Below are 24,149 nucleotides of genomic sequence, written 5' to 3'. Positions count from 1 at the left end.
TCAGCGCTTAGCTGCATCGAAAAGCTGCCCGCGCTGAACATATACACATGAACTGATTGCTCTAAAATGGAACGCACGGTTTGAGTTAGAATTAGTTTGTCGGTTATTATTTCTCGCACTTTCCTTAAGTGGAAGTGCTTAGAGCTGTTTTCGACTTGCGATGCAAATATCAAATCGTTCCTCTGACGAAGCAAGCGGAAAACTCCTCAAGAAAGAAAAAAAAAATCTGCACTCAATCCTTGTAGCATACATTGTAACACAAGATATGCTGTAAGTTAAGAGTCGCGTTTCTCCAATTCAGTACGCGGCTACACCTGTGTTAGAGAAAATAAAAATCAGTCGATCAGTCAAAAAAATGAGACTGAGGAGCTTGTAACCAAGCCTAGCAAAAAGGGTTTAAGGGTACATTTAAGTACCTTAATTTGGCAATTATTAACCATAATGACATTAGTCTCATTTTTCAGTATGGTGCATTGTTTCCTCGACCTTCTCGCAGACGTGATTAACATGTAACTTCTCCCAACAATATCAATACATTTTCCAGCAAACAGGTAATGAGAATACTCAAAGTTGTTTATTTAATCTTTTACAAAATACTCATAGCTAATTTACAAGACAATGTTTGGCAGCTAGAGGGGAGAATTAACAATCAAATCTTAGGACTTTACTGGTTAAACCCCTCTCTCAAGTTTCTCTCCTTTGTTTAAAGAAAAAAAAACAGAATAAACAAACAAAAAAATTCAGCAAACAAACCAAATAAAAAACAAACACACATACAACCACAATCAAAACCAAAAGAAAATAAAAAGGCAAAAGAAAAAAAAACCAAAATAGATTAAGGTGCTTCAAAAGAGAAATTTCACAAGTAGATAACTTATCACAATATAGAAAAGGTTATCATGATTATTTTAATTATTCCAGAGAGTGACAAAAGCTAAGCAGCTTGGGGTTTGAAAGCAAGACCCCACTGGCAAAATGTACAACTAACTGAGGGTAATAACCTTGTAAACAATATTAGTATATACCACATACCCTGTAGGTGGAGTGCCTTTCACATGCACTGATTTGCTGGTTTGGAAGTGAATAACAAGTGCTATTCACCTCCCAGCAGGCAAAGGGCCATACATTGTGCATCAATGATTTAATATCCAACCATTTTTTAAAGAAATGTTCTTATTTGTAAACTAATTTTTTTGGTATTTGTATGGTACTGATATTCTAAAACAATTATATTCGCCTCAGTATTGGTGAAAGCGGTGGTATTTACCAAGCCACTTCCCAGCTCAGTAAATATCCACCACTATTCACCTCCTCTTCCATATGTGACTGTAGTTATTGACATCAACATAGTGGTAAATTTGTCAATTTTTAGTATCCGTGTACATTGCAATGAAGTAATTTTTTTGCATTCATCAACTTCATAGTAAAGTATATTTAAAGTTTCAATATTAGACTGAAAGTGTGATAGAAACACAAACCTTGAATTTTAAATATATATCAATCTGTGCTAAGGTAAGAATACTAAAGGTTACTACAATCTGATAAATGTTTTTCTTTTCATGTTTTTTGGTTTATTACTGATGCTAGAGTGACTAGCATCTAATTTCTCCTTACAATATCCGTCCCAAATTACACATTAAAGTTAGTGAGAATAAAGGAAATGGTTACCAACCAAAGAAGCTCTGGATTACAAAACAAATTCTCCTCATCAGCATCTTAGGGAATGTATAGGGAACAGTATGGAGAATATGCATACTGATGCTAGGGTGGAAAGGGTTAACAACTGAATCCTATTTCTGTGAAATACTCCAGAATGTTCACGCTGTAAAGTCCAAGCTACAGAATTTGAATTGGTCACTAAAGTGGCTAGTTCAAGGTATGAGTGTGTAAAAAAAAAAAAAAAAAAAAAAAAAATATATATATATATATATATATATTACCATTCTAATTTTTTGACAGTTTCGTATAAAAAACATTAACATGAAGAGAAGTTATACTATTGTTCAATTTGGTCAATAGTTCAAATGTTTGATCTCCTTCCTAGAAAATCGTGCTATCACAAAACCAAACAAAAATGAAATTCAAACTGTGGATTCTATACTGCACCACAACATTAATATTAGCATTCAAGAAAACAAAGCAGAGTGCAGTGCAGCTCATCTGGTCCATTAAATTATTCAAGGCCTGTGTTTTTCTTGCCTATCAGAGAGAAACTGCACAATTGCATAGACACAATCATTTCCATGTTGTAGTAATCTTGACAGTTTTCTCAAATGCTTGTTCTGTAATAGCTCTGTCAAGTCACTCTTTAAGATTTCCTCAATTCTTTCCATGATAAATTGCAATCGGCTCATGTGTTGCTTTACATCTTTAGATGTGGACTTTGACAAAATGGCCATCTTTGCTGCACCTTCGAGTGTCAAGTGGGAGTAAAACTTGAATTCAGTTGCACTCCTTAGTACATTTTTGCAACCACAAATTTGCAGAATCTTTTCCACAATTTCACCAAATGCGAAGATAGGTGAGCTGTTCAGACTCTCATAGGATTTTACAATCTTGTCAACATTTCGCAGTCGCTTTCTTTGATGTGACATAGCTTTGCTTGATCGTGCCATCTTGTTTTTGAGATATATTGAAAAGTATTGTGCAAAATGAGTACTGCTTGAGCTGATAAGGTCCAACTCCACTTCCTTTGACTGCACCTTTTGCTTGCATTCTCCCTGATGTTTGCTCATGGGGGTTAGACACTCCCAGCAGAAAGCTGTCTGACACATGATACAGTACATAAAACTACAGCCAAGGTGTTTTTCTATTGGATAGTAGCAGTTTGGACAATTTCGCACCATGACTGAAGTTATGAGATCCTCTTTCTTCTGCTCGATTTCTGCATGAATATGTTTGGTGAGTTCCTGGAATTTCACTTCACCTGCACATGAAGCTGGCCAATGTGCATTTCTACCACACTGGAAACACCATAGCCCTCCACAAGAACAAGCTACAGAAACTGGGCTGCTTCTATTGGCCATGGCACCAGATATAGAGACCTTAAAAATTTTCACACACTTGCTGGAGGGACACCACCTCAATTCTGAACTGGATTCTATGACTTTGTCGATTTTCTGCGACAGGAACTTGTCATACCAGGTAGGCACTAAAGCTATAATAGTGGCCTTGTCAACGCAGACATCGCACTTATGCCCAGGACACTGCAGGTCTGTGTTCCCCAAGCTGATCTGTGTCTTCAGGTGGACTTCCCAGCATTGATTGCAGAAGGTATGTTGGCAGTGTTTTAGAGCAGTAAAGGGAGTCAAAAGTTCACTCTCTGTGGGGAAACAAAATTTGTTTAACTAAATATAAATTTGATATTAACTTACAAACAACATGATCATGAGGGTTAGAGTACATAATTTTTGCACAACATTGAAAATTTTTGTGTATTACTCATAAGAATAAAATGAAATTGTATTAATGCCAGTAACCACACCACTGTATTGTGAACAGCAGATAGTGATGGAGAAAAATGGTGCATACAAAACACAGTCTATGTTATGTAAAGTCAATTATTCTCCTTTGCTTTAGCTCTTAAAGTCCCAAGATCTGATTGTTAATTCTCCTCTCTAGCTGCTACACATTTGCATGGAAATAAGTTACGAGAACTTAGCAGTTTAGATCAAGATAACAACTTCTACCTGATAAATTTGTGTATTCTCACAAACTGTTTTCGAGAAAAAGTTAATGGATATTGTGATGAGAAGCTACATGTTTATCACCACTGGTAGTAAGAGTGTTATAATATTTTTCACATCAGTTTTTAATTTTCTTTTATTTACATTTTGAACGTGATTATAAAGTATAAGGGAAGGGACGATAAAAACCTAAAAACTGTTTTGAAATTTGTTGAAATTTATTGAAATTTGAATCAAAACATACATTTGTATCAAACATTTCAGTACAAAATAAGAATGATATAAAATGTAAGCCTTTCCAACTTTTAAACCTCCTTAACCCTTAACACCCAAACATCAGTATCTGTATTCCTTATACTAATCTCTACACATTTCCTTTGGTACTGACAAAGAGAATTAATTTAATAATCAAAGTTTCTTAGGTTGGCCATCATTTTCTTTATTCCCATGATCTAAATGAATGATTCAGCAGTATTGCTGTAAGGAGAAATGGTCACTGGTCACTCTTTTGGTTTTAAGGGTTAAATCATTTTAATTTGCATTTAGACCAGTTCATGACCAGGTAATTTCAGTTTTAAAGTTCACTTGAACCAGATTAGTTTATATCAGTGTATATGCAGTTTGTTTAAGAAATAAACATGTAATGTGTACATTAAAAATTAAGCCTGGATATAGGACTAGTTGGGAAAAAGGAACCAGGTAAGCATTATAACTTTTAAGCAAAAGCCTGTAGAGCTGCAAGGAACTTGTCATTTTCATATATTGACTTAAATTTTAATACTTGAAAAACCTTACCCAATTCCAAGTAGCATATACCACAAAAGTTGTCTAGTGGTTCTGCAGTTCCAGCATCATCTGTTCCATGGCCCATCAGAACACTCATGCTGAGCAGATCTCCTTTCTTGATTTTTGCTCTTAGTTCAGATTTTATTTCTCTTTGCGAGAATATCTCTGATTTCCATCCAAACATGGAACCAAGCACATTGGTAGAATTCCATGTTTTTGCGTGGTTGTGGGAGTCTTGCATAGAAGATGGCAAAGACTGGTAACAATATTGCAAGCAACGAGCTGCACAATTAACTACATCGCACACTCTCCAAAAGTCTTTCTTCTCACTTTCCAATTCCATGAAGAAGTTAGTGATTGCATTGCAAAGATCACCAGAGAGGTCCGGAGTATTTGTGGCATGCAAACTAACATCTACTGTAGCACAGTTCATTTCACAGTTCAGCTGGCTGGTCACTTCAAACAATACACAGCAGGATTCATTGGTAAAGCTACCACTAGGAGAAAGAAGAGGAATTAGGTCAATTGTGAACTTCCTAGGCAAGCTGCCTCCTTCCAAATAAAAGTCTTTCCAGTCCATGATGAGCTTCCCAGGCTCCAAGTCACGAACCAATACTTGCAAAGGAGCTGCCAGCTTCTTCTCTGATGGAGGAATCATTAGAGGGACAGTGGTTGGATTCTGGGATGTGTTCATGCTTGGCTCAGGATCAATGAAAACAACACTCTTCTTCCCATACCTAAAACACTGAGTCACTGATTCATCTTCACCATGTCTTGGTTTTGCCTTCTGTTGTTTTTTCTTTAATGGGTGTCTAGAAAGTTCACTGATGTAAGAACCAATATCAAACCCATTACTACTCCCAGAGAATGTCTCTCTGGGGGTCTTCCAGCTACTAAACCACTCTGCATCCATTACACTAATTTTACTCTCAGAGGCTTTATGTGATGAGTATGTCTGACAGCGTTCACCTTTACAAACTTCTTCATTCCTGAGCTCTCTGTCAGAACAAAGACCCCACCGGCAACCCTTGTTTTTTACGCCCTTGTTCTTGCATCGTGATTTGCGTGGATTTCTGAGAGAATACTGAAAAGACCAACGATAATTTGTCGGGGATCCTTCGCTGCATTCAGGGTATTCGTTGCTAGGATACCAGTAGGACAGCTCATAACCAATTTCAGGTTCCAACTCGGTTGAGTCACTCTTCTTCATTAAATCTTGCACACGAGTGTATTTGCGTTTTTGAGGAGTATACACTTCGTTTTCTCTGACTTTGTGGACAGAGATGCAATCTGCGTCGACCTTTTGTCGCATCCGTCGACGTATAATAGCAACACTGGGCCTAAACGAAGCATCAGTTGTGTCTTGTCCACTAGCTTCATCTGACTGTTGAGATAACAGCCATCGTTTTCGCTTTTTTAAGGAGTACACAACGCTAGACATATGTACTCCGCTTCCAGAACGCAGATGCCGAGTGGACGAGAGAGTGAAATCACCAAGGCCATCCTCTATATCGTTTTCCTCAAGGAACTGTTTGAGTTCATCGTCAGACATGTTCTCTGTTGCTCTTGTAAACTTGAGTAAAACTTCCGGTTCGTGGCCACGAAAACGAGAAAAAGGATGGCGAACAGTTCGTCCCGTTTTGACACCATATTTCCCTCTCTCTTTCCAAACCATGGCTTTTTATGTGTCACACGGTGGATCACGGAATAATTCCGAAAGATCGCATAGTGTTGTACAGCTCCAAAGCCGTTTATATAACCAACCTCGACCGCCATGTTGGATTTCTTGTTGTGGTGCAATAAGCGTCTTGATTGGACACCAAGCTTTGATATTTTTAGCAGCAATTAAGACAATCAAAGTGAATCAATCAAACTGAGCTAAATTGAAAGCACTACGTAATGTGAAATGACGTCATGAAATCACTTTGCATCCGTCATTAGGAGAACAGGACACAACTTTGAAGCAGGTTTTCAGAAGAATAATGCCTTTTATTATCTTCTTTTTTTTACTTTGCACGATATAAAGATACTAGCTGCAGCAAGTGCTTGGCCGGCAGAAAAAAATTTAGTGGGTTACAGGAGCCGCTCCTTTGGGTAACTGATCCCTTTCGAGGCGAAACTAAACACTATAGTTATATTCCACGATGATTCTTGACAGAGTTCAGTGATTCTCTTAAAAAAAAAAAAAAAAAAAAATTGGCTTTGAAACCATTTTTAACTATCTAATAATCTTCTTATTTTTGGAAACCTGAAAACCTTTATTCATACGATCAAGCTGCTATATTTGCCTTCTTAAAACTTTTCTGAAATACTCGAATAATTGTGAATTCCGTTCTTCCCAACTAAAAGCATTTTTTAAAAACAGTTTTTGATCTACAATATACATACAAACTAACATTTGTCACAATACTTGTGTTATTTACAATAATGACTTACGTGTAAAACAAAAGCAACTGAAAAAAAATTTAAAAAACTACCTAAAATTACCTTTATTGCTAACCTTATTAAAAACACCAACTTTGCTTAATTCCAAACTGCAGTATACATTCCTATTTTAGCAGGTCATCCAGCTCAAGGAGCAGCGAATTCCTTGTTTTTGTTGCTGTTTTTCCTTTTGTTTTGGAAATATTTTCTTTTTTTTTTCTCGACGATATTACTGTACAAGACTTAACATACGCACGTCACTTTTCACTACACTTAGACAATTCATAAAATTGCTAAGAAATTACTAAAATATTTTTGTTTTGAAAATGTCTTATTCGTTTGTTTATGTTTGGTTTATTATCTATGGTCTGAATAGCACGGCCTTACGATCTTTACCTTGTGTCATAGAGGCTGTTTTGTGTCAATATGTGCTGGTAGATTAATGAATGTTCTTTTTTGGTCAATTTAGCACAAATATTTCAACCCTCATACAAGGGTAACCGGAAAACGTTACAGGATAAAACCGAACGTATCTGGCCTTGACGTCAGTACTGAGTGAAAGCTTTACAATGCTGTCCCTGTCTAAATTTCCTTGGAAGACCTGAAAATAAAAATAATTTTTTTGGTCAGAATTTTTTATTTGTCCCACGCTCGTGAAAAGACGAAAAAACGTCTTTCTCTAAAAAAGATGTTGTTCCTTTGATGTGAAATATACATGCATCCTTCATCACCTTTTTGATGATGAAACAAAAGATGTATATATTTAATACACATTATCATGTATACAGTCAGATCTGTCACTTCTCCTGGTGTTGATTGTCAAATATTAGGAACATGGACATATTTTAGGGGGAATAGTGCCGAATTGAAACTCTGCTGCAAAAGCCCAAGAAAATAAGTGTCCAAAACCACCAACTAAGTGGATGAACCATTACTTTGTATTAACTTCAAACTCTTTCATAACTTCTAAAGACAAAAGTTGCAGTTTCATCCGCATTTTTTCAATATTTGTCTCCTTGTAAGTGTTCCAAGTTGTATCGTCTGTGGACAGGTGTAGTTTATAGCTAGTGGTGCATGCAGACTCGTTATACAAAAGCTTACAATCTCCGACGTTGTTCTCTGCTGCAGTAGCCAATGAAGATAAGTGTCCAAATTCACTATCTAAGTGTATGTCTGTTAACTAATAATTTGCATTGACTTCAAACTCCTAATTCCTGAAAACGTCAATTACGTACAGTTCTCTCCGTACCTTTTCAATATTCGTTTCCTTGTAAGTGTTCCAAGTTATACCGTCTGTAGATAATTGTAGTTTGTAGCTGGTGGCCCATGCAGAGCTCCCTTGTAGTCCTTGTGTGGCCACACCACAAAGAAAACGCACTTCACCCATGTCAACTTGAAGATAGTCTGTTCTGTCAGATAAAGTTTTAGGGCACCACCCTCCCTTACTTCTGCTGTCATTGAGTCGGCCGTAGGAAGGACGATAGTCACCATTATGAAAACTACTCGCTGTCATTCTAGCGTCTGGTATTCTGTTCCTGTCCGCCACACCAATAGGCTTGCACACTAAGTAAAGACAGGTGACACAATCATTCTTGTTTTTTTATTCCATCTTATGGCCTCGCATCCGCACTAAAATTTCCAATACAGTTATTAGAGAACTTAGAGGTAGAGATATAGCAGCAACTGATTGAGTATCGATAAATACACGACTTGTTGATATCGAGTTTAAGAAGTCCCCTTGGCTATATGCTTGGAATGGCTCAAAAACAGGGCTGATGTTGTTACCAGATGAGAGTATGTTCCAGAGATTAGGCGATTTTTATCTTTCCCATGAAAAGCTGTAAAATACATTCTAATATTGACAAGTTTTTGATATTCCAATATAGTATCCTAGACTATTGGGACTTATCTTCAGATGTCCTAATTTTGAAGGAAGCCACCATTTTCATTATTACTTAGCAAACGAACCTCCTTGACCTCTTCTTTCGTCCCATCCCCCGGGGGTCTGCTTGTATGATTAGGAGGTAAACAGAATGACATTCCAGGCTCAAACAACGAATTTTATCGATAACTTCATCTTTTTCGCTTATTCGTGAAATGATTTTTATTTTTATTTTTTATTCTTTTGTTTCTCCGTTATCTTTTTTTTCGCCAGAGCAGCAGTCGCTTGTAACCCACGCGGTGTGGTTTCAGTTATATTTGAGTTAAAGATCAGTACTGTTCGACCAGTCCCTAACTCATTTTCAAAATTATTTGTTTTGCTTTGCTTCTGATTTTGTCCTCGTTTAGATTTTGTATTCGTCAATCAAGTGGGGAAAACTTAGTGAATCCAGCTGATTGATGTCTCCATTATTTTTTGCATGCAATTCTTTCTGATGTGCAATAGATAACCCTTCACTTGCCTCTGATTATGAATTCCACTTGAAATAAAATCTTACCTGAATATTCAATCACTGTCGTCTGTCACATTCAGCTCTGTAGATTTATTTTACTTAATGAGGAGAAATATAGATCACTTCCAATGAAAAATTATCGAGTCAAACCACTCTTTACCTGTCCCAACAGTCAGTCGCATTAAAGAAGATGTTTTGAACAGTTGTGCTGATGTGGCTGTACAGATATATCTGCCCGAGTCTTCATCTTTAATATTCCATATCTGAAGTGTTCCATCCGCACTGACTTGTGATCTTCCAACTGGCAGCTCACTGTTCTCTCTCACCCACATGATTTTTGGTCTGGGGTCACCAGCAGCTTGACATGAGACTGAAATATTTTGTTTTTGTCTAACATTGAGCTTAGCAGGAGGATTTGATGTGAATCGTGGCAGCTCCAAAACACTGAGAAGTGTCAAAGCTGAGTCTTCCCCCAAATCATTTGACGCTTTGCATTCGTAAAAACCAGAATCTCTCTTTTGAGCACTGATAATTGACAGCTGTCCGTCTTTCACAACAGTTCTGGAATATGCAAGTTCACCGCGTACTCTAGACCACGTGATAATGGCTGGAGGAAAACTGGTCACGTGACATTTTGGCAAAGTGATGTTCTTGCCTTTTTCAAAATAAGTGGGGCCAGGGGAGAGTGAGATCTTCGGTTTATCTGTAGGATATTTAGAAAAGTCATTATGCATATTGTAAATACCTGCCATTGCATCCAAAGACGAGGCTCATCCTTAGAGCTAAAAATTCCTTCAACTCAAGTTGTCGTTCAAATCAACATTCAGCTTTTATTTTTGGTCAGCGTATCACCGTGGAATCATATTTTCACGGAACATCCTCGGAACCAGAAAAAGTGTCTCTTTTATCTGTCAGGACTAGGAATTTCGTGTCCCTCAATTGTAAAAAAAAAAAAGGTGAAAAAATCGGAATAACGAGATTTGATCTTTGAGTTATAGAGTCGTAGCAATTATATGAGATGGTCACGTGACATTTTTGTAAAGTGATGTTCTTGCCTTTTTCAAAATACGCGGGGTAGGGGAAATTGAAATTTTCGTTAGATGTTTAGGAAAATCATCACACATATTAAAAATAACAGACATTTCATCCATGGGTCTCATACAAAGACGAGGCTCATCTTTAGAACTAAAATTTCCTTCGACTCAAATTGTCGTCAAAACAACAATCAGATTTTTTTTTGGTTTGCGTATTACGGTGGAATCCTATTTTCATGGGACATCCTCGGAACCAGAAAAAGTGTCTCTGTTATCAGTTAGGACTAGGAATTCTGTGTTCCTCAATTGTTAAAAAAGGTGAAAAAATCTGAATAACGAGACTTGATCTTGGAGTTATAGACTCGTAGCAATTATATAAGATGGTTTATCATGTGCCCCATACGGCCCCGCGCGCACAATCCCACAGAAAACCATGGTGAAAGCGGACATGTGTAGGGCCTTGTGCATGACTTGAGCCATATATTTTCCCGTCCAGCCCTCCCACTCAGTCAAAAAGTACTTAATATTTAAACCTACTTTGTACGACGAGAATCGCAGTTTTTTCCTCCTCTCCTAGAATATTTCGCGCTAAGCATTTGTATTCGCCTGCCTCTTCCATCCGAACACTAGCGATTTGCATCTGACCATTTGACGTCACTTTAGTCCTGTTGCTAGGTAACAATCCATTGACCTTTGACCAGAATATTTGAGCTGCTGGATTTCCCGAAACGGAGCATAAGAACGAGGCTGTGTTGGTTTCGTTGACAGTTAGTTTCGGTGGAGAAATCGTTACTTTTGGCTTTGAAATAGATTCGCCTGGTTCACCTTTAGTCCCTGGGATACCAGGGATACCCGGTGGCCCAATGTCTCCTTTTATTCCTTTTTCTCCTCTTATTCCCGTTGGCCCCATGATTCCTTGTTTTCCACTTCTTCCTGGTGGTCCCACGATTCCCTTAGCACCTTTTCTTCCTTTCCTCCCCCTGTCACCTTTGGGTCCAGCTCTCCCCGGAGGTCCCGGCCGCCCACGGGGACACACATTCAAATTGCCTTTGTTGCTGCAAATCTTCCATGTAGAAGAAATGATGTCTTCCATCATTTCTCTTACCTTTGCTGAGTTGTTGAAAGGAGACGGATGTGAAATACTACGCTTCAGACGAAGGGTTTCCGGCTGCCTGGAGGTGGGGGGTACTACTAAAATGTAACAAATAAAGGAAGAGAGTAACTTAAAATGGCACTCCAGTGCCTTTTTCAATTAAAAAAAAAAGAAAACTACGATCATCTATTCCTTTTTTCTCGCGATTTTGCCCACCATTGTCTCCCTAAGTAATGTGTTTGTATGATGGAGATTAGGGGGGGGGGGGATAGGCTGGGGTGGGAGGACAAACCACAATTATTTTCGAGGCGGGGAGCGGAATACGCGAATATGGATCCACTGTTGTCTTCAATTTTTAATTTTGCCTGAGGATTGCTGGAAGAATGTTTTTAATTACCAAAAGCACTATGAATGCAGTTAATCCCTTGACAAATATTTACTTTTTCGCAGCTGGGTACGGTCTCAAATAGGCAAAATGCCCGGCAGCCAGAAATGTTCACGGAATTTCTACCGAAAGGTTCTTTCAAACTTCTAAAGAATATCAGACGTTTGCTTAGAAATGTCAAGCGATTCCAAAAATCAAGTTGGCTTTTTTAGTTGACAAATTCGCTAGGCTTGAGCTTACTTTAATATCGCTTGGTTGTCGACGCCGGCTTAGAAGTTATACGCGTCTGATCACACTGCCGGGCACGGTCTCGAATGAACTAAACGCGCGGCACTTGGTAGATTCCGCCAGAGTATCGCCGAAAGGTTCCTTGAAACTTCTAAAGAGTATTCAGTATAAGAGTGATCGGGTTAAAAACTCAACTCTCTAAGTGGGCTGAAATTTCCTACGTGATAAAATATCAAAATAGGTGCTGCTAACCGATTCTTGAACTCATGTGAAGATATCCTCTAACCATTTGAAATGGCCATTTCAAATTTTTTATTTAAAATATTGGGAAGCCGAGGAATAATGAAAGCGGCTTGTTTGACTATTGGTTTTTTCTTCGAATACATAATAAATACTCTCCATTACCATCATTTCTGGCTAACGTGTAATATGAACATTTTGCGAGTTTCAATTTTTGCGGATTGTTCTTGACGAATTTAAACAAGTTCTCATAGGCGAGTCGAAGATAGTTTCAGTTAAAATAAATGCAAGGTCAAGCTGTCAGCGAAGTCCGGTTAGTCCACTTTGCGATGAATCCAACTTTTGTAGTCAAAGATAACAACGCCAGGAAAAGTCGAAATAATGAGAAGCTTTGCCCGTCGTTCTTTATTTGGCTCGCATTATGAGCGATGATTTGACAATGATAGAATGTCTGTTAGCGGGTAGAAAAATGAAACTACAAGATATTAGTTCGATTAAATGGAAAGAGACAAAAGTGGCGCATCCAGGAGTTTTCGTCTGAGAGGGGAGAGGCGATGAAACGTGACTATGACCTCGCTAGTACATTCGATCAAGAAGATTTAAGTCTGTACAGGGTTTAGGTAATTTGCAACTTAAAGTCATCTTACATAAATCAGTTTGAAGAAGCATGTCTCGCAACAATCAAGACAACCATGAACGTAAATTACAGACAGTTTTTTTACTTCACCTTGTTCAGCCGAATGTAAATCTGTCCTTGCCTGTTCCATTTTATCTTGAGGCATGAATTCCTCCACAGTCCTCAACCTCCGTTCATAGTCACTGAACTTTGTCTCGATTCGAATGAATCCAGCGGAGTAAAGAAACAAACAGAAAACAGACAGAACCGTTCCAGGGCTCACTGGAAAACAACGATCTTTGAGAGACATCACGAAAACTAGATGATCGAACTCGAAAGCAATTTGTTATGGCATATTCCTGATACTTGACCCTTTAAAATTTGATAGCACTTTCAGCTCAGAAGGTTTAGTCACGCAACCCTATCAGGTAGCTGAAAAAAATAAGCAAAGCTCGTCATGTTGGCGGAATTGAGATACACATCCAAGAAAGGCTAGATGATCGAAGGTGGTCAAACGCAACTCACTTTTTTCTAAGTGTTCCAATAGCTCTAAAATGGCTCTCAGTTCGAGCGAGAAACAGGGAAACTTAACGATGAGAACCAGGAAGAAATTTTAGAACAAGATGCGAGAAGGCAAATACACAGACACGTGCACAAGTTGTTGTTACCTGCGGTTGTGTTAAATTCAAGGATACAATAATTGAATCTCATCCCATCAGCTTGCCCCCTGAAAGTATATCGATACTTAGTATAGCATTAGCTATACTAACTCCAACAAAATGTTTGTTTCCACGTTTTTGAAACATTCTACATAGCAAACGTGACCTTAAAACCACCCATAATGCCATTAGGGGTTGTGCACTTTTATGCTTTTGTTTTTTTTGTGTGCAACCTTCCTACAAACTGCTGTATGCATTCTTGTTTTAGCAGGTCATCCAGCTCAAGGATCAGCGAATTCCTTGATTATGATATTGCTTTTGTTTTGAAAATATTTTTCTATCTTTTTTTTTCTCGACAATATTACTGTACAGGACATAATCATACTGAGTAATTTAGTATTATGAACCGAGTTGATTACGTAAATTAGCCGTTGTAAAGAGTTCAAAAGCTGACGTTTAGAGCGTTAGCTCTTTGTCAGAGTGGTTGACTAAGGCTAACGCTCGGATGAAGGGTTATTGCTCGAAACGTCAGCTTTTAAACCCGCTACGGTGGACAATTTACATTATCAACTCGCTTCATAATACTAAACTACCCTGTTATGCTATTCCACCGATGCACAAGGTTATTTGGCATGTACAAGACCCTTCTAATCCATTGTCCCAATCCTCGAAATTCAGATTTATTTGTTTTCTGTTTATGAGTTTAAGAGGTCCTTGCTAGACATTCTGTTGTTCTTTCACAAAAACAATTAACACTTTTCTCTCAGAAATTCCATCTCCGAAAAAAGTCTCATCCCCCTTGCTTTCTTTTTTTTAATGACTACGTGTAAATAAAAAAAAAATTATTTTGCTTATTTTCTACAATTGTCTTTGTTGTTGTTGTCTTGTTCGTTTGTTTACGTTTCATTTATTTCTGCGGTCTGAATAGCATGGCCTCATAATCCATACCTTGTGTTATTGGGGCAGTTTTATGTCAATATGTGCTGGTTGATTAAAGAATCGGTGTTTACAAATGAAACCTTGTCGAACAATATACTTAATTCTGATGACGGCTTTATTTTGGTTATTTTTATTTCAAAGAAAATATCTCATTATTTCCCCTTGGCCTATATCATAGGCTAACGTAAAAAAAATGAAACAGAGGCCTTCGGGATAAATACTCTACATAGTTTTGGCATGTAGGGATAACGATGATGCCTATTACTTGATACAGATTACGTTGTAGTTGGTGGAATATAATAAGGTAAATGTGATGCAAAGTCGTTACCATTGCGACACAAAGGTTAACTCATGTTATGATATCTCCTAATACTAATCAATAATAAAAATCATCGATTATTTCCCGATAAACGAGTGAATGTGCGAAAGATTCACTAAACCTGAGAAGTATATTAAAGAGCGAATATCTCTGAAAATTTCACGCCTTCTTAATCATGCTACGACTACTTCATAAATATCCTTTACAACTTTCGTGCTCTAGATCGTTTAGCATATCTACGTAGGTGGAGCTCGTGTCCAGATGTCATTGTCACCTACTCATTAGTCTTTTTAACAGCTTCACCTCTAGTTGAACAGAATATAAATATATCTTGTAAAGTCGAGCCTTTAGATCTTGGTGTCAGCTTTTCGATGAGAGAAACTGTTGGTAAATATTTAAAACGATAGTCGCGAGGGATTTTTTGAAATTACGTTTTTTTACGAAAAAAAATTTTAGCCTCAGAACAGCTGCATTTTACATGAGCCGAAGTCAGTCGCTGCTTAATAGAGTGTATGTATTTGAAAATAATTCAGTAATGTGAAACTTCCGCAGTCCCATCAAAAGTATTTAAACATAAAAACCCCCGTGCAGGCTTGTTTTCTACTATCGGAAGTAGTCGAATTTCCGTTGGTCAGTTTTAATTCTTTTCATTGTGTAGTTATATTGACCCACAAAAAGAATGCGTATTTGGAAAACAAATTCATTTTGCGCCACGTAAGTACGTCAAAAATATATGCTAGAATAAAAGTTAGTATAACAAGGCTACCCCAAAACTATTTAAGGATAAATTTCATGGTCTTGGGCCTAGTTTTCGGAATTTTTTTCCTGGAATTAACTTATGCTCCTTATTTCACAAAAAAAACATCTTCTACGAAATTGTGAACGAAAATCTTGCAATATTTATGTATCATTAGTAGGACAGAAGGGGTGCACTATGATACACAACCAATCAAAGAAAGGTTATTTTGTAACAATAATTGGTTGGTTCGAATTGATCGAAAATTTGAACAATGATTTTTCGATGGGCCAATACGATAGCATGCGTGTGATCCTACGAAAATTATTTCAGAAGATGCTAAATTATATATTGTGGTTATATTTTGAGACATGTAAGGTCATCATGGCCAATTATCATACCTTCAGCGCCGAAGGAGAAAAAGTGTTTTTACTGCATGTATCATGAATATTTTGTTGGTTTTAAACATACGCATACATGACTGTAAATATATAAAAAACATATAATTATGTGAGCTAAATTTTAAGAGAGGGATATGGAAGCGATCCTCGCAGTTATGAACACTACTTAAGTGGTAGTGAATATAAGGCCTGTAAAAAATTCAGGCCCGTACGGGATTTGATAACTCATGAACTCTGCGATACTGTAAAGCGCTGCACTGGTATCGCAGAGGTCATGGGTTCAAATCCCGTACGGGCCTGAATTTTTTTCAGGCTTTATTTTCATTGCCACTGAAGTAGAGTTCATAAGTGCGAGTATCATATCCATATTACATACGCATACAGTTAATGCAAAACGCTGTAGTAGTAGTTGTAATTATTTGGGATGCCCGGTAGAGCGTGAAACAACCCAATTGGTTGTTATGCTTGTGGAATCAGTTTCAATTTTGTGACAAATAACAAATGTCTAAGTTGTGTGATCCAACATGACAATACATTACTGTTTTGTTTCGTTTCTTTGGAAAATTGTCTGATCAGTTAACCCAACTGCATTGCCTTTGGATATCTCTGACTTTTCATAACCAGATTCATACAATTGTTACAAAATTTCACTGTAAAAGTTGATCATTAAAGGAAGTCTTTCACTTATTTTTCAATGTATCTGTTCACTTGTTGTTTTTTTTTTTGATAAAGTGCCTCCCTTTATAAAAGATCTTATGTGATAGTGTTATCTTGTACTATACTCAAATGCTACGAGTATCGAGTTTCATAGTCAATGCAATGGTCACGCACATTTTGAATCTACTCGAATCAACGTTCACACTTTTTCAATCTAATTAAATCTTCCATAACCCGTAATAAGGAAGAAAAGGGAGTGATATTTTCTTTCTTTGCAAAGGAAAAAGCTGTGCAACATTAGGAATACCTACATGGAAACGAATGCGGACCCTATTCTGATAACTGTTGGAGGAATGAAAAATCTACCTTACCAGGGTTGGGGTGAGGGGGGCATTGTCAGAATATCAGTGATCGCCGATCAGGTTTTGTATCAAACTTGCCGGTTGTTTTCCATCCAAGCTGCTGTGGTTTGACTAGAATTTCGAAAAAAGGCGTAATAACACAAAAAGATTATAGGGTTTGAATTCCTGTAGTTTATTGCAACTTTCACTTTAAAAAATCAAATATGAGAGAAGTACGACAAGCTCTTTGGTGGATTCAGATATCAATATCAGCGATTGCTTTAAAAAAAAAAACAGATGTTTGGTACTAAATGGACATGAAACCTTTTTTCTCCTGAAAAAGCGAATCTATCGTTCGAAAAGTCAAGCTATCATCTGTAAATCGCGCCCCTACGACAGCTTTACTGCTTTTCTTCATCATAACATTACGTTGAATAGTCACCCATGGCTATTAGTGTGGTATAGTGAACTGCTTTCGGGGCGTTTGTAGCGTGCTTCTGTTGGTTTATTCATGTTTGATAAGTTGATGTTGTTCTCCTACAGATCTACTTTATTTCTTGCTGGCTACTCTGCTTTTAAGTTGCAGGTATCCATGCCTCAGGAATCTCAATTCCACTGTATCTCTTGATTTTATTTGCTTAAACCACCAAGTTATCGGAAAAGGAAACTCACACCGATAGCAGCTAATCACAATACTAAATAAAAAGCTACAGTGAACTTACACATATTTCAGTACAGATCTGGGATACTTTTTCCATTTTACCTTCATTTTGTATGACTGTTTTATTTGCTGCAACGAAAGGGGTGTAGTCAGGGGCAGATTTAAGGAAGGGATACAGGGCGGGGGTGCACATCTACCTCCCGATCCCCCTGAGAGGATCTGCGGCTTTTTTATATATAACTAGAATTGTGCAAAATAATAATAAAAAAAAAGTAATGATAAAATCAAAATAAAATTGTGTGTTTTATTGGCGTTGAAGTAAAACACGAGGTTAGAAAATTCATGTTAAATGCGGTGAAAATGGTAGGTTCCCCACTGACTTTTCGAGCATAAGCCCTTGTGTTTCGTCAGAGATGTCAGTTAAGTGATTTTTTTGTGGTGCACCCACAAAGAAATGAAAAATCCTAGATCCTACGAAAAATGCTGAAAAAAATCCTACGAAAAATCCTACGAAAAATCCTAGATCAGCACCTGGGAATGATTAGTTTGTTAATCAGTTTGTTTGTTTACTTGCTAATGTTTATTTTCTTATTTTGAACTCTGTGTATATACTTTTTCTCCTTTTGTTTTTGTGGTAATGAATGACTACACATATACTAATTATGACCCTTTGACGTATTACTTAAGCTCAAATATTTCAACCGTCAAGGTCTTTTGAAGCATTCTATAAAAGACGCATCAGATGCCTTTCAGAATTTTCAAGCAAATCCGTTGTACTACACAAGCTTATCATATCCGACGACATTCTCTGCTGCAGTAGCCAATGGAGATAAGTGTCGAAATTCCGCATCTAAGTGTATTTCTGTTTGCTAATTATCTCCCTTGACTTCAAACTCTTTGTTAATTGCTGAAATTAAAGTGTCAATTACAGTTCTCTCCATATAAATTTATAAAGCATATAAAATCATAAATTTCGCGCTCTAGATTGTTTAGGATATCTATGTAAGTGGGACTCGTGTCCAGCTGTCATTGTTATCTGTCCATTAGTTTTTTTACAGTTTCGCCCCCAATCGAAAAGAATAGAAATAAATCTTGTAAAGTCGAGCCTTTAGATCTTGGTGAAGGGGTAAGTTTCTAAAGAAACTGTGGTGCTGCGTCGGTGGGAGAGTATAGAAGGTAATTTAGTGTTAACAACTGGGTTGAAAACGTAAATTAGCCACCGTAAAGAGTAAAAAAGCTGACGTTTCGAGCGTTAGCCCTTCGTCAGAGCGATTAGAGGAATTGTGGGTTGTGTATGGATATATATGTAGAAAGTGGAGCTACGCCATTTGTGGGAATATGATGACGAAAAACCAGGAATAAATTAGTTGAATGAAAAGCGCTCGTTGATTCCGTGGGGATTAAGGGTGCCGATTTGAAATATAAATTTTTGTTCTAGTGTTTTACGGCTTTCCGAACTGCCTAGATGTAAGGAAAGGCCGCAAACTGCCATATGCTGTTTAGAATGATAAGGAAGATTAAAGTGTCTAGCGACTGGCTTGGATGCGTCCTTGTCATTTATTTCCACATCGCGAAGGTGTTCTCGGAATCGGTCACCCAGTCGTCTTCCTGTCTCGCCGATGTATAACTTATTGCAATAAGTGCAAGTTATGCAGTAAATAACATTGGCGGAGGTACACGTAAAGTGATCAATGATCTTAATGGATCTTTTGGGTCCCGATATTTTCTGTACGTTGTGAATGAAAGGACAAGTTTTGCATCGTGAGCGAGCGCATTTAAAAGTTCCAGATTGGTCATTGGTTTGAAATGAACTCCTGACTAAAAAGTTGCCTATGTTTTTGTCACGTTTGAATGAAATAAGTGGGGGTTGCGAAAAGATAGTGCCAGTCTCTGAATCGTTTTGGAGTAATTTAAAATTTTTAAGAATGATAGATTTAACTGCGTGGTTGTGAGGGTGAAATGTAAGAGTAAATGGAATGCGATCCGTGTTCTCCTTCTCGGCCGTTTGTAGTGCTGCCTGTCGATCGATTTGTTGGGCACGGTGGTAGCCCGCTTGAACGACAGAAACAGGATAGCCGCGTTTATCGAAAAACTGGCACATTGCCTCTGATTTTTCGGAAAAATCAGAGTCGTCACTACATAAACGACGAAGTCTGAGAAACTGTGAAAAAGGTATGGAGTTCTTGACGTGTGATGGATGTGAGGATGAATACAACAAGTAACTATGTGAATCTGTAGGTTTGTAGTAAACACTAGTACATAAGCCGTTACCTTCAATTGAAATTTTGATGTCTAGAAAAGCCAAAGAATTGTCGGAAATTTCCCAGGTATATTTAAGAGCCGGATGAAAGGAATTGACGGCGGTTATAAATTGAGTGAGCTCCTCTTTGGTAGAGGAGGTAGCGCCGATGCAATCGTCAATGTAGCGGCCGTAGAGTTGAGGTTTTGGGCCGTGGTATTGGCTAAAAAATTGATGTTCGATAAAACCTACAAAAAGATTGGCGTAGCTGGGTCCCATTTTAGTACCCATGGCCACGCCATTAGTTTGTTTGTAGTAGTTACCACCGAATGAAAAGCAATTGAGTGTGAGTACTAGTTCGGCCATACGGAGTAGTGTTTCAGAGCTAGGTTCCTTAACAGTGCGTTGATCGAAAAAATGTTTGAGGGCCCGGAGACCTTCGTCATTGGGAATGACAGTGTAAAGAGATGTTATATCCATGGTGAAAATAAGTTTGTTTTGGTCGAGGAAACTAAAGTCACGAAAAATTTCAAGTGCGTGTTGGCTGTCCTTAATGTAAGAGTGTAGAGTTTTGACGATAGGTGCCATAATTTTGTCTAAATAGCTGGAAATAAGTTCAGTGGGACAACTGCAGGCAGAAACGATGGGTCGACCTGGGTTGTTAGATTTGTGGATTTTAGGTAAAAAGTAAATACACAACAACAACAACAACAACAACAGCATTTATTTAAACACGATAAAAAATTCAGCAAAAGCTGATGTGGTCGTGTAGGAGTAGTAATGATGAGATTTTTAGCAGTGGCCGGCAATTCTTGTTTAGCTATGAGATCGTTAATCGTATTTTTGACAATGTTTTGGTTAATTAAAGTGAGATCTTTGTCGACTTTAGCATAAAAGGAGGTGTCAGAAAGTTGCCGCAAAGCTTCTTTTTGATAGAGGTCGGCCCGCCAAACAACAACTGCACCGCCTTTGTCGGCCGCCTTAATGACAATGTCTTTGCGTTTTTTTAGACTTTTTAGTGCCGACCACTCTTCCGAAGAAAGATTGGAAAATTTGGTGTTCAATCTGGAGTGTTAAAAATTAAGGCCCAAAAACTCGACCAACTTATCGGCCCTCAAGTCACTAACGACTCATCGCCTGAAAACCTCAAAACTGTAGTTACCATTCCAGAAAATTTACTACTTTCCGATCCAGAAAAATCAGTTCTCAGCAAAGGCTTAAATTTTGTTCCCATATCACAAAAAACCGACGAATTTTCAGTTAAGCAAGACGTTGAAAAATTCCTTCGCCGCGTTCAGTTGAAAGCCTTTTTTCATGACAAAGAGGATGATTCTAACACCTCTAACAAAGATACTTTCGAAACACTCCAGATTCGAAAGTCTAAATGGACTCCCCCAGAGGGCCAGTTCTCATCTTTAGATTTTTTCCTCAAAAAATGTCGCCACGATATCAACAAACTTAAATTCCATCGTAACACCAAATTTTCCAATCTTTCTTCGGAAGAGTGGTCGGCACTAAAAAGTCTAAAAAAACGCAAAGACATTGTCATTAAGGCGGCCGACAAAGGCGGTGCAGTTGTTGTTTGGCGGGCCGACCTCTATCAAAAAGAAGCTTTGCGGCAACTTTCTGACACCTCCTTTTATGCTAAAGTCGACAAAGATCTCACTTTAATTAACCAAAACATTGTCAAAAATACGATTAACGATCTCATAGCTAAACAAGAATTGCCGGCCACTGCTAAAAATCTCATCATTACTACTCCTACACGACCACATCAGCTTTTGCTGAATTTTTTATCGTGTTTAAATAAATGCTGTTGTTGTTGTTGTTGTTGTTGTGTATTTACTTTTTACCTAAAATCCACAAATCTAACAACCCAGGTCGACCCATCGTTTCTGCCTGCAGTTGTCCCACTGAACTTATTTCCAGCTATTTAGACAAAATTATGGCACCTATCGTCAAAACTCTACACTCTTACATTAAGGACAGCCAACACGCACTTGAAATTTTTCGTGACTTTAGTTTCCTCGACCAAAACAAACTTATTTTCACCATGGATATAACATCTCTTTACACTGTCATTCCCAATGACGAAGGTCTCCGGGCCCTCAAACATTTTTTCGATCAACGCACTGTTAAGGAACCTAGCTCTGAAACACTACTCCGTATGGCCGAACTAGTACTCACACTCAATTGCTTTTCATTCGGTGGTAACTACTACAAACAAACTAATGGCGTGGCCATGGGTACTAAAATGGGACCCAGCTACGCCAATCTTTTTGTAGGTTTTATCGAACATCAATTTTTTAGCCAATACCACGGCCCAAAACCTCAACTCTACGGCCGCTACATTGACGATTGCATCGGCGCTACCTCCTCTACCAAAGAGGAGCTCACTCAATTTATAACCGCCGTCAATTCCTTTCATCCGGCTCTTAAATATACCTGGGAAATTTCCGACAATTCTTTGGCTTTTCTAGACATCAAAATTTCAATTGAAGGTAACGGCTTATGTACTAGTGTTTACTACAAACCTACAGATTCACATAGTTACTTGTTGTATTCATCCTCACATCCATCACACGTCAAGAACTCCATACCTTTTTCACAGTTTCTCAGACTTCGTCGTTTATGTAGTGACGACTCTGATTTTTCCGAAAAATCAGAGGCAATGTGCCAGTTTTTCGATAAACGCGGCTATCCTGTTTCTGTCGTTCAAGCGGGCTACCACCGTGCCCAACAAATCGATCGACAGGCAGCACTACAAACGGCCGAGAAGGAGAACACGGATCGCATTCCATTTACTCTTACATTTCACCCTCACAACCACGCAGTTAAATCTATCATTCTTAAAAATTTTAACCCTTTGCGTACCAAGTGGCCATATATGGCCACTTAAATACAGACCCCATTCGGGCGGCCTGAAAAGAGCACTTTGAGGGGCTGGAAACTAATACTACATTTCAATGTAAATTACATAAAGTCGTTAATTAGTTTTTTCGAGGATTTCTTCCATCGAGCTTGTTTTTGGGCGAATTTTGAGGCTTTTTGTCATTTTTGTGACAAATAAATACCACCCCCCTTGGTATACAAAGGGTTAAATTACTCCAAAACGATTCAGAGACTGGCACTATCTTTTCGCAACCCCCACTTATTTCATTCAAACGTGACAAAAACATAGGCAACTTTTTAGTCAGGAGTTCATTTCAAACCAATGACCAATCTGGAACTTTTAAATGCGCTCGCTCACGATGCAAAACTTGTCCTTTCATTCACAACGTACAGAAAATATCGGGACCCAAAAGATCCATTAAGATCATTGATCACTTTACGTGTACCTCCGCCAATGTTATTTACTGCATAACTTGCACTTATTGCAATAAGTTATACATCGGCGAGACAGGAAGACGACTGGGTGACCGATTCCGAGAACACCTTCGCGATGTGGAAATAAATGACAAGGACGCATCCAAGCCAGTCGCTAGACACTTTAATCTTCCTTATCATTCTAAACAGCATATGGCAGTTTGCGGCCTTTCCTTACATCTAGGCAGTTCGGAAAGCAGTAAAACACTAGAACAAAAATTTATATTTCAAATCGGCACCCTTAATCCCCACGGAATCAACGAGCGCTTTTCATTCAACTAATTTATTCCTGGTTTTTCGTCATCATATTCCCACAAATGGCGTAGCTCCACTTTCTACATATATATCCATACACAACCCACAATTCCTCTAATCGCTCTGACGAAGGGCTAACGCTCGAAACGTCAGCTTTTTTACTCTTTACAGTGGCTAATTTACGTTTTCAACCCAGTTGTTAACACTAAATTACCTTCTTTAGATCTTGGTGTCAGCTTTTCGATGAGAGAAACTGTTGGGAAACATGTAAAAGGATAGTCGCGAAGGATTTTTCAAAATTTTATTTTTACTGGTAAAAAAATCTTAGCTTCAGAACACCTGCACTTTGTGTAACATGGGGGGAAGACAAAATGCTTTCTCTAACTGGTTGGTAAGCAGATGGAAATTTCATAAGTTATGATAAAAAAAAAACCACGCTAAAAGATGTACTTGCTCCCAAAAGACATCTGCTTAAGGGTCTTTGAAGATAATGTGAGAAGTAGCTTATTGTCTGAAATTTACAAATCGATATAACAGTTCTGAAGATCACGGTGATGGTACGCTTGCAACATACGTTGTTACCTTCACCCTGCGCCAAGAAACAATGGATAATGAAGGCGATCTCATCACGTTTTTGTAGAAAAAAAACAAATGAAAAGAACTGAAAGAAAATGCAGTCACATGAAATCAG

At 38.0% G+C, this 24,149-nt stretch overlaps 2 protein-coding genes across 3 annotated transcripts; both read right to left on the bottom strand.

The window, feature by feature from the left end:
* Positions 1–555: 555 nt before the first annotated feature.
* Positions 556–6,447, bottom strand: LOC113682380 (uncharacterized). The gene is made up of 2 exons (XM_027199541.2): positions 4,482–6,447; positions 556–3,322 (listed from the first exon to the last, which is right to left on the bottom strand). The coding sequence occupies exons 1-2, from the start codon at positions 6,145–6,147 to the stop codon at positions 2,178–2,180; spliced, it is 2,811 nt and encodes a 936-aa protein (XP_027055342.2). The 5' UTR covers positions 6,148–6,447; the 3' UTR covers positions 556–2,177.
* Positions 6,441–13,317, bottom strand: LOC113682382 (protein sax-3). 2 transcript variants are annotated; one of them, XM_089180406.1, is made up of 5 exons: positions 12,997–13,317; positions 10,861–11,514; positions 9,450–9,992; positions 8,146–8,459; positions 6,441–7,497 (listed from the first exon to the last, which is right to left on the bottom strand). In XM_089180406.1, the coding sequence occupies exons 1-5, from the start codon at positions 13,193–13,195 to the stop codon at positions 7,357–7,359; spliced, it is 1,851 nt and encodes a 616-aa protein (XP_089036532.1). In that variant the 5' UTR covers positions 13,196–13,317; the 3' UTR covers positions 6,441–7,356. The 2 variants fall into 2 exon arrangements, with proteins under 2 accessions (XP_089036532.1, XP_089036533.1); XM_089180407.1 differs by having other exon boundaries at positions 10,861–11,511; positions 12,997–13,255.
* Between the last annotated feature and the right edge of the window lie 10,832 nt (positions 13,318–24,149).

This window comes from Pocillopora damicornis, chromosome 8 (genome assembly GCF_964200805.1).
Source record: "Pocillopora damicornis chromosome 8, jaPocDami1.2, whole genome shotgun sequence".
In the NCBI taxonomy this organism is placed as follows: Eukaryota; Metazoa; Cnidaria; class Anthozoa; order Scleractinia; family Pocilloporidae; genus Pocillopora; species Pocillopora damicornis.
The sequence above is the reverse complement of the archived record's forward strand: the minus strand, read 5'-3'. Positions and strand labels throughout refer to the sequence as shown.